Raw genomic sequence first — 10,402 nt, forward strand, 5'->3', positions numbered from 1 at the left:
TCCTGCTTAGGATACAGAGCAGTCCCTACAGGGCTAGTTATTTGTAGGTAGTGTGGCCAGATTTAGAAAATGACAACAAAGCTTAAAAAAAAAAAAAAAAAAAAAGAATAGGATGCCTGCTTGAATTTGCATTTCAGAAAAACAAGGCATTTTTTTAGTGTAAGTATATCCCACATTTTCCGTGGGACATACTTACTCTAAAACAGGACTCATTATTTATCTGAAATCCAAATTAAATGGGCATGCTGTATTTTTTTCGGCCAACCCTACCTCTAGACCCCTTTCCAGTCTCATCCTGGGCCTCCTGAAAAAGGTAAGCACTATTCTGAATTTTTTTATTCAAGAAAAATGTTACTACCTAGTGAAATGCTTGCTGTTTCCACTCCACATTTTGTTCTTAGTGTAATTGTAATTATACGCTGTACTTCTTCACTCCTGCAGGATTTCCTACTGTGTCGTGATTCCTCAACTAAGTTACTCATTTTCCTGCTAATGGACCTTTGTATTGTTTCTGATTTTGTTCTCCTTGTTGTGATGAGCAAAAAATGTTGCCATGAAAATCTTTTACCCAGCTCCTGTGTACATATATATAGCAGATCCCCAGCAATATTTCTCTAGGATCTATGTGGATGGACGAGAAAGGAAGGGTTATGCACATTTGTATCCTTCTAGGATAATAGCAGATTATTTTCCAAAGTGGTCATGCCAATTTCTATTCACAACAGCGGTATCTAAGAGTGTTGAATTGTTCCGCATTTTCGCTTTCAGGCTTTGTGATTTTTGCCCATTAAGTACGTATAAAATGAAATCTTACTGTCATTCTGATTGGCCCTTCTGTGGTTACTAAGAAGATTGAGAATTATTTCATATGTTTGCTATTTGTGTTTCTTTTGTGAAATACTCACTTGTGTCTTTTGACATCTTCCCCTTTCTTGTAGATATGTAGGAGTTTTTTTTTTAAGAGTTTATTTTTTAAGATTTTATTTATTTATTTGACAGAGAGAGATCACAAGTAGGCAGAGAGGCAGGCAGAGAGAGAGGGGGAAGCAGGCTCCCCGCTGAGCAGAGAGCCCGATGCGGGGCTCGATCCCAGGACTCTGGGATCATGACCTGAGCGGAAGGAAGAGGCTTTAACCCACCGAGCCACCCAGGCGCCCCTCCAGCACCATTCTTGAGTAATTCCTCTTTTACTCACTAATGTGTCATTACCAGATTTTCTTTCATGTGTGGTCTGTTCTCGGATTCAGTATCTGCTCCATTCATCACTGCTCATCACAGTAGCAACAGCTCACCGTCTTCCATTTCTGTGGCCGTATAAACAGTCTCGGTGTCTGGAGATTTTAACTTTCCAGTCTTCCTTTGCATCACACGCTTCATTTGCTTCCCTACAAACTCTCTGAGGTTGGGAAATGAGATCTTTATCTTGCTTTATGGAGTGGTCATGTGTCTTGCCGAAGAAGATCGAACCAAAACAAGACCGAGACCCAGGCAGAGGAAGGGAGCCGTCGCTCTTTGACCAGCACGTATATCCGATGAAGAATCAACAGTGTGATTTGTCTTTGCAGAACCTTTAAATATCGCGGGAATTGTGGGAACCATCGTGAGCCTCCTGCTGCTGGGCCTGGCCATTATCTCAGGGCTTATGCTGTATTATAGCCCTGTGTTCTGCTGGAAAGGTAAGGATTTCTTGGGTCCCTTTGTTGACTTTTGAGGCTTCTTGAGAGGGTGTGGCTGGGGGAAGGAGGCCCCCGTTGTGGTCCTACCTGAGGTCCCATTCTATAGGCTTCTCGACTGGGCCCGGATGTGCAATAATGAATAACTTAAGTATACCATTCCTGACCACCCTGTCACCTGTCATGTTGGATCAGTTTTCTCATTTCTCCATTCTTTTGTAAATGTCAGATTAAAAACTTTTGGGAGGCTGAAGTGGATGTTATTGGATATTAATTTTTTTTTTCCTTTTTCCCTTCAGTAGGAAACACTTTCAGGTGAGTGTTCCTAGAATCGAGTCAAAAACCCATTTCCATGGTCTGTGTTCGCTGCTGTGTTTTTCTTTCGCAAGAGCGGTAATAGCGGCCACTGTGGAGGACCCGGCATGGGCCAGACACTGGGTGAGGGGCTTCGCTAGGCCTCGTTAGAGACTGTTTCCTAAGCTCTTCAGGGTGGTCCTGGCACCTCCATTTGCCACATAAGGAGATGGACGCTCGGGGCAGCAGAGTAGTTTCTGGAGGCTCATCCAGGAAATGAATGGCAGCCTGCGTTCAGATCCAGGTCTCACTGACTGCAAAGTCTATGCTCTTGTCATAATGCCCGACCTCAGGGTGGGGCACGTTGCCGGGCTCTCCCTGAAGCATTAAAGGCGGTGTGTGTGCGCGTGAGCCCAGGCATGTGTGCATTTATTTTATTTAATTTTCTAAAAAGAGCTAAAAGGAAGAATAAGTCCTAGTCTCACAGCATGTTTTGGAAGACTAGTCTGAGCATGGCCAGAAGTCCCTCCCAAGAGGAGATCTCAGGGGCTGCCTGGATGGCTCAGTCAGTTAAGCGTCTGACTCTGGATTTTGGTTCAGGTCATGATCTCAGGGTCATGGATTGAGCCCAGGCTCGGCTCTCAGCCTGGATTCTGCTTGTTCCTCTCCCTCAGCTCCTCCCCGTGCTTGCACACCCTCTATCTCTAAAATAAATAAAATCTGGGGCGCCTGGGTAACTCAGTGGGTTAAAGCCTCTGCTTTCAGCTCAGGTCATGATCCCAGGGTCCTGGGATCGAGCCCCATGTCAGGCTCTCTGCTCAGTGGGGAGCCTGCTTCTCTACCTCTCTCTCTGCCTGCCTCTCTGCCTACTTGTGATCTCTGTCGTCAAAAAAATAAATGAAAATCTTAAAAAAAAAAATAAAATCTTAGGGTGCCTGGGTGGCTCAGTTGGTTGGATGTTTGCCTTCAGCTCGGGTCATGATCCTGGAGTCCCAGGATCAAGTCCCACATTGGGCTCCCTGCTCAGAGGGGAGTCTGCTTGTCCCTCTGGCCCTCCCCCATCTCATTCTCTCTCTCTCTCTCAAATAAATAAAAATCTTTTAATAAATAAATAAGATCTTTTTTTAAAAACCCGCTTTAAAAAAAAAGGGAAAGCTCAATAGGGGGAAGGTGACTAAATGGAGTGTGTGTCATCATTTCCCAAAGAGATTCTGGGTTGGAGCAAAGATCTCTTCTCTTTGTTCCTCTTAACCAGTTTATGAAGGGAAAGTGCTGTTCTGGGATGATCTTTCACAGGAAAATGTTACCTTTACTGCCCCATATTTGAGTGCCATCTTCCCAGTGAGTCTTTCGCTCCCCAGACTTACTTCTCACAGGAGGAGACAGCAAGCACCGTGGAAAAACGCTTTGGAACTAGGGGACCTGAGTTCAGATATACCTCTCTCACTCCCGAGCCCTGTGCTCCTGGAAAAATCCCTCAGTCTCTCTGAGCCTCTGTCTCCTCATCCGTTTGCCAGCGGGAGACTGAAGATTATATGAAAATGTAAGGCTCCTGGCACTGTGACTGGCCCAGGGCATGTGTAAGAAACGTACAGCCTGGCCGGGTGGGCAGAACCAGCAATGAACTAGAGAAGAATTCATGGTAACTGCTGGGCATGGACTCCAAGTGCAGTCACGGCCCAGGGCTTGCAGCGTGGAAGAGGACTTTATCTGGGCCTTGAAGGATGAGTAGGAGGCCACATTTCCGTAAGTAGAGCAGAAATAAACGGCATTTCAGGAAAGGAATGTAGCCTTCGTGTACTCTGAAGGCAGGGAGCTTTACAAGAGCAGTCAGAGTGTACCGAAGAAAACTTGGGGAAACTTAAAACGGAACCAAGACTTAACCATGACTTTGAGAGACTGCTGCAAGGGGAACTAAAATGGTAGGTTCCTGGGATAAAGAGTCACCTGCCCAATGAGCAGGGGGAAGTCCTAAAACCCACCAGGGAAAATACGCATTGTCTATAGGAATCTGTCAACATCTCTGACATTACAATCACACTGTCCTCTTTTTTTTTTTTTTTTAAGATTTTATTTATTTATTTGACAGAGAGAGAGAAAGACCACAAGTAGGCAGAGAGAGAGTGGAGGAAGCAGGCTCCCTGCCGAGCAGAGAGCCTGATGTGGGGGTCGATCCCAGGAGCCTGGGATCATGACCTGAGCTGAAGGCAGAGGCTTTAACCTCTGCCCCACGCTGTCCTCTCTTAAACAAGGTGAACACACAAAGAATTTTCCACGTTACCGAAGAGGTTGCCATAAATTTAGTGTTTTCTGTTCAGTGAGGGCTGATGTTAGGGGGAGAAAAATGGGGTAACTTCTTGATTATTTCTCCCCCTTTGGAAATTAGGGGACAAGACATGGGTGATGTCATGGTTTTGGTGGATTCAGAAGAAGAGGAAGAGGTAGAGGAGGAAGATGCTGCTGAAGAAGACGAAGAAGACGAGGAGGAAACAAATGAGAGGGAGGAGTCACCAGAAGAAATCCGTAAGCATGGCCACATTCACAGAGTGACCGCACTGGTGAATGGGAATGTTGACTGGATGGGCAACGGACTCCAGGCTCTGCAAGGTGAGCCCTTTCTCCTTCAAAGAGCTCTGCTAGGGGGCAGTGGGATTCCCGGTAAGAATCTCTAAGAGGTGAGTCTGGTTTTTGTTGTGTTTTTTTTTTTAAAGATTTTTTTATTATTTATTTGACAGAGATCACAAGTAGGCAGAGAGGCAGGCAGAGAGAGGGGGAAGCAGGCTTCCTGCTGAGCAGAGAGCCCGATGTGGGGCTCGATCCCAGGACCCTGGGATCATGACCTGAGCTGAAGGCAGAGGCTTTAACCCACTGAGCCACCCAGGTGCCCCGTGAGTCTAGTTTTTTAAAGGTTGGGGAAGGTAGTTTAACCTAGGATCGACTATCAATGCCCTACACCACAGTTAAACTGACAGACATGTATCAAGGACCTGCTCTGGGAAAGGCACATTATTGGCACTGTTGGGGGAATTTAAAAAAAAAAAAAAAAGATCATAACCATAGGCAGGGAGCTTTACAAGAACAGTCAGAGTGTACCAAGGAAAACTTGAGACAGAAGCCAAGATTTAACCATGACTTTGAGGGGCACCTGGGTGGCTCAATGGGTTAAAGCCTCTGCCTTCGGCTCAGGTCATGATTCCAGGGTCCTGGGATCGAGCCCCACATCGGGCTCTCTGCTCAGCAGGGAGCCTGCTTCCCCCTCTCTCTGCCTGCCTCTCTGCCTACTTGTGATCTCTGTCTGTCAAATAAATAAATAAAATCTTTAAAAAGAAAACAAAACACTTCAACCATGACTTTGAGAGAGCAGTAGAGGAACTGTCAACAGGGAGGAATTTGATTACTATCAGATGATTGACAGGCTTAAAAAAATCACAGGATCTCAGAGAGAGGTGAGATGCCTTGAGGGATGCATTGGTTGGGAGACGCTTAATGGCCGGAGGAGGAGATGAGGCAAGTCTTTCAGGACGGTCGAGTCTGAATAAGCAGAAAGGGGAGAGAGTATCCAGGCGAGGGGAATGGCAGCAACCGGCTAATGCCGGGTAGACCGTATCAAGCACGTCTAGAGGAGCCTGAGTGAAAAGAACAGGAGGAAAGGGGAACGCGCATCTGCCCCACGCATTCCCCCGTGAATTCCAGTTCTGAGGCTCGCCAGTGAAGGACTAGGAAGGGCAGTGATTGAAAACGGACGGTGGGGACGGGAGAGACCTCTCACTGAGCCCACTGCGACTCAGATCTGCTTTTCCCTCCTGTCCAGACGACAGCAGTCAGGAGCGGATTGACATCCTTCAAGAAGAAGACAGACCAGTTTGAGGAAAGAACTGTCCTCCATGATCCCGTCTTAAAAGCTTGGAAGGCTGCGTTGAAGATGAGCTCTTCATTCTGCTTTGACTTGACTCGCACCCCTGTCTGAGGGCTGAAAGTGGTTTGGGGTGCTCAGCAAAAAAGAAAAACACACACAGATTTCCTTCCATTTTTTTTCTCCCAAAATTGGTTTGATTTGCTGTTTTTCTCATGGATGTTAAATGTGTTGGGAATGGGCCGTGGGGGGGTGGGGCAGGTGTATTTGGCATCTCAGGTGCCCCCTTCACTATGACTTCTGGCTGTATCCAGGTTGACTGATGCTGATTTGGAGGGGACAGGAGTTGGGGGGAGCACGTGGCGTCCGTGCTCAGTGCTCCAATAGAACACTAATAGTGTCCTCTAATAGAACACTATTAGATGCCCGTGACCAGCTTGCCCCACACACACAAGGGAAGAGTGTGGGGGGATAGGGACAACTCCCTTATCCATGCCCGGGGAAGCCGGAAGACCAGGCAGACGTCACCTCCCTGGAAAAGGTGAAGAGGTGTCTGCTACCGGTGCCATCAGAGGGAGGCAGTTTGGCTCAGGTTCTGGAGTTGCAAACACCTGGGCTTGAATGTGGGCCCTGTTCCTTACTGGTTTCCTGGCCTTGGGCACGTTGCTTTACCTCTCCCTGTTTCCTCACCTGTAAAACAGGTAAAATCCTACCAGCCTTACAGGGTATGGTGAGGACTAAGGGAGGTATTGCGGATGGGAAAGTGCCCAGCGGGTGTTCAGCAGATGTCTTTTCTCCTCTCCCCGGCCCTCTCTCGTGGAAGACACTATGTCCACGGTGGGTTACAAGCTGCCGCCTGGGCCTCTCGGCTCTTTGTAAGATGGTTTCAGAGGAGAGCATTATCGGAGTGATGCTGTTGACTTCCCTGGAGGTGTAGTTCTTTTCAAAAGAGGCAGGGGCCCCTAAGAGGAAGTGCCTTTCATTAGAACCTCTCGTTTTGCAGAGTTTCATATTTATACAAAAGCCTCTTCGGTGATGCCCGAGTAGCTTCTGATTTTCCCATTTTCCCCTTTCTCCTGTGGCTTTGAAAGAAGGCAGGGGAAATGTTTGGCAGTGGAGTAGGGTGATGTAAGTACTCCCTGGGCCGACTAGTTCATCTGGCCTCAGCTTCTTGATCTTGGAAATGGGGATGGGAAAACTTGTTTCCTTCCTCCTCCTTAAGGAGAGTATGAGGATGCATTGATCAATAAGGCAAAGTTTTGAAGGAAGTGACAGCTGATGCATGGAAGCTGCTGCTTCCAGATCCCCGTGCATTCCGCAGATGGTTCTTTTCTGACTTCGTCCAAATCCCTTCCGTGTCAGAGACGTAAGAAGGTGCAAAAGGTTGTGCCGAGCATGAAAGTCAGACTTGAGTTTGTGTTTAATGTTCACATCCCACTTGCTGGGCAAGAGCTAGGGCTTAAGGGAGAGCTTCCTTTCTCCAAATAACAGGGACAGGGACTCCAGTAAGATGGGAAGCTGGTTATCTGCAGCCTTCCCCTGCAGGTGTGATGGGGAGGGGTCTGTTTTCTTGGACGAAAAGGCTGAACTGAGCAAATCGCTAGGAGTGAGCCCCCCTGCCCATCCACCGTCCCCAGCTCAGCTGCGTGGATCGCAGGAGCTGCCTGCAGTTTCCACTCCTCAGGAATTAGGTGCAAACTGCAATTCTTACTTGCTGCCAGGACTTCCTGGATTTAGCCACTCTGGCCAGTGCAAGTTAGTGTTTCAGAACAGGAGACTTGAGTTGTTTCTAAAGTCACTGAGCTCAGAGTCTGTCTCCCTTTAGAATCTTCCATGATTAAATTCCTGACTTTGAGAGCTCACTCTGTGCCGAGGCACCCATATTTAAAAAAGAAAAGAAAGAGGAAAAAAAAATCCCTAGCTAGGAAAGCAGAGAATGATTTTCAAGATCACTGAGATGCTTTCCAGAATTTCTTCTCTTGCACATGCCCCTGATGATGGGAAATCTTTGGGGCAGGGTTTTTCCACTAGCAATCGGGGAGGTGGGGGAGGGCTTCAAGGTCTTATTGCCAAACACTATACACCCTGTGTTAGCTGAGCCACGACTTCCGTCGCTCATATCTGAGTCCTGGGTCAGTTCAGAGCGCAGGAACTGGCAGTCTTCGAGTCTTAAGGATTGTTAAAGAAATTAGGGCTTTCCTCTGTTTTAAGATGACATATCCCTAAAACTACAAGCGTGAGGGGGTGGGTTACAAACTCTGTGGCAAAGTCCAAGTTGTTACATTGTGCTGTTACACAATCTTACCAGGTGTTCTGAACTCCAAGATCTATTTATCAGAACCAGGAAGATAAATACTTACCGGCTATCACAACCGACATTTCAGAAGGGGACGCTGGGAAAGGGCTCAGCCAATCCTGTGGCTTTGATATTAGTTCTGATTCTCATAAGCACTTATAGGCCCCGTGACTGCAGACAACCCATGATGGAAGGTGCACCGGAACCTGTGATATCATCCTGGCCAGGTAAAATTCATTGTGATGCAGTAAGTGCCAACTGGTAATTCTCACCGTGGGACTGACCAGGAACTGCTGCAAAGAATAATTTTAGCAGATCCCTCTACATTATTAACATTTTCATATTTGGTGTGCAGTGTGTTGGGGGGGAGTAAGAGAATTTATTCTGAGCTTATAATATGATTTTTTTTAAAAAAGATTATGGAATAAAGTTATTTTTAAATAAATGCTTTAATGATCTTGATTGAGACCTGATTAGTAAAAAAGATTTGGAGAAATGGGTTTGCCTCTCCAGTTTTGTTTTGTTTTGTTACCAGCTTTCCCTGTGTTGGTAATCACAAAGTTCTCGTGGCCATTTTATTCTTTGTAGATACTCTCTCACACAGACTCCCGCACCTTTCCTGAGCTCCTTGAGAAACTCGTTCTTCCATTTTTTTTTCTTTCCCCTCCCTGTCTATGCCTCTTTTTGGTCAGACCGCTTGCTTTCTAACACGGAAGGGCTAGGGTCGCAGGCTTCAGGGAGGACGCAGATCTGCGGGGCTGGCTGCAAAGATGAATTCTATCAGCTGTCCTGTAGTTGTGGGTGGCCTTGGGAGTTCTTTACTGGGCTCAGCTCATTGTAACCCCCACAAGATCTCACGGTACCTCCCACTTTCCCGTTCTAGGCCCAGGCTAAACCGCAGGGCTTAGAGGAAGCTTCAAGTCCGTCTCCCTCTTTGGTCATTCCTCCTCCCACCCCTTTCCTTACTGCCCTCCAGGCTCCCTCCACGTAGCCCTGGCCTTGCTCCCCAGCTCTTTACCACGGTGGCTCCACCTTGACTTACATCCTTTCTAACCAAACCCATGCTTTACCTACCTTAACCTCGGTGTCCCGCGTTACTTGCCACCCAGCCCCTCCCTTTGAAGACTTGCGGGTTGAATCCAAGCCGGTTTCGGAGCCCCCACCGGACCCCTGCCTGTTTCGCTTCTCTCCCTGTTGTCCCCGACACCTGTTTCCGCGAACTTCCGTCCTCCAGTCTTTGTGCAGTTTGTCCGTAGGTGGACCCCTGCTCTTCTTGGATTCCCCCCTTTTTCTGTCTGACCCGCTGCCCCTTTCTCGCCGCCCATTTTAACCTTGACACGCTCGTTGTCACCCTCCATTTTCCGCCGGGCTGGTCTTTCTCTGGTTCCCATTTTTTAAAAACCGGCGGCTCGGCCCTTCCTCCGGTCCCTCCGCTTTCATTCCCAGGCCCCGAGCGGGGCTCCTCCACCAAGGCTCCCATGTAACCTCTGAGCTCCCGGCCTCAGCGCCCCCATTTTATTCTCCAGGCTCGCTCCCGCCTTGTCACCGGCCTAGGGGGTTCCCGGACCCCCCCTCCCCCCCAGTTCTCTCCTCGGCCCCCGTTTTTGTCCCCACAGTGCCTCTGGTCCCTGGTGTCTTCAGGTCCTCGTTCTCGAGCGACGGTCGCCTCCCTATTCGCTGCCCCCTTCCTCACCTGGTTCCCACCCCTCCGGCTTTCTCCCCGCCCCACCTGCCCGGTTCTCTCCGCAGCCCTCCGCTCCTCTCCCTCGGACTCCCTCGGCCCGCCGCACCCCCTTTCCTGCCCACACCTCCAGCACCCACCCCCGGCCCCCGTCGTCACCCACCGCTCCCGGTTCCCCCCCTTCCCCGTTCCGTCTTCACCCCTCCCCCGCTTCTCTTCGTCCCCGCAGCCCCCGGTGTTCAGCCTGCCCTGCTCACCTGCCCCCCGCTTTCGCTTGGCCCCGCCCCCCGAACTGTATCCCGTCGGCGCTCACCTGCCCGCCCCCCCATTTTCCCCTCGGCCCCGCCCCCGGGTCTTGTCCCGTCCGCCCGCCCCCGCGTTCCTCTCAGCCGTACACGGTGCCTCCCCTGCACCGGCGTTATCTTCCCCACCGCCCCGCTTTCCCCTCCGCCCCCCCCCGTTTTATTTTGCAACCCCCCCCCCCCCCCCGCCGGTTCCCCTCGGCGCCGCCCCTTCGCCGCGCCCCGCCTCCCGCGCGTCCCCGCCCGCGCCCGCCGCCATGTGACGGGAAGCAGCTGATGGCCTCTCCGGGCGGCGGCGGCGGG

At 49.6% G+C, this 10,402-nt stretch overlaps 1 protein-coding gene across 3 annotated transcripts in view; it reads left to right on the forward strand.

Moving 5' to 3' along the window:
- VSIG10 (V-set and immunoglobulin domain containing 10) overlaps window positions 1–8,522 on the forward strand; it is a 38,286-nt gene extending 29,764 nt beyond the window's left edge. For 2 of the 3 annotated variants that reach the window (XM_046025230.1, XM_046025232.1), the window contains 4 exons: window positions 1,566–1,676; window positions 1,973–1,988; window positions 4,354–4,574; window positions 5,779–8,522. In XM_046025230.1, the coding sequence (XP_045881186.1) occupies window positions 1,566–1,676; window positions 1,973–1,988; window positions 4,354–4,574; window positions 5,779–5,834 (404 nt within the window). In that variant the 3' untranslated portion in view covers window positions 5,835–8,522. The remainder of the gene's footprint in view (window positions 1–1,565; window positions 1,677–1,972; window positions 1,989–4,353; window positions 4,575–5,778) is intronic. The other variant, XM_046025231.1, reaches the window with a different exon arrangement.
- The last annotated feature ends 1,880 nt before the right edge of the window (window positions 8,523–10,402 follow it).

The sequence above is a fragment of the Meles meles genome, chromosome 12, assembly GCF_922984935.1.
Source record: "Meles meles chromosome 12, mMelMel3.1 paternal haplotype, whole genome shotgun sequence".
Classification (NCBI taxonomy): domain Eukaryota; kingdom Metazoa; phylum Chordata; class Mammalia; order Carnivora; family Mustelidae; genus Meles; species Meles meles.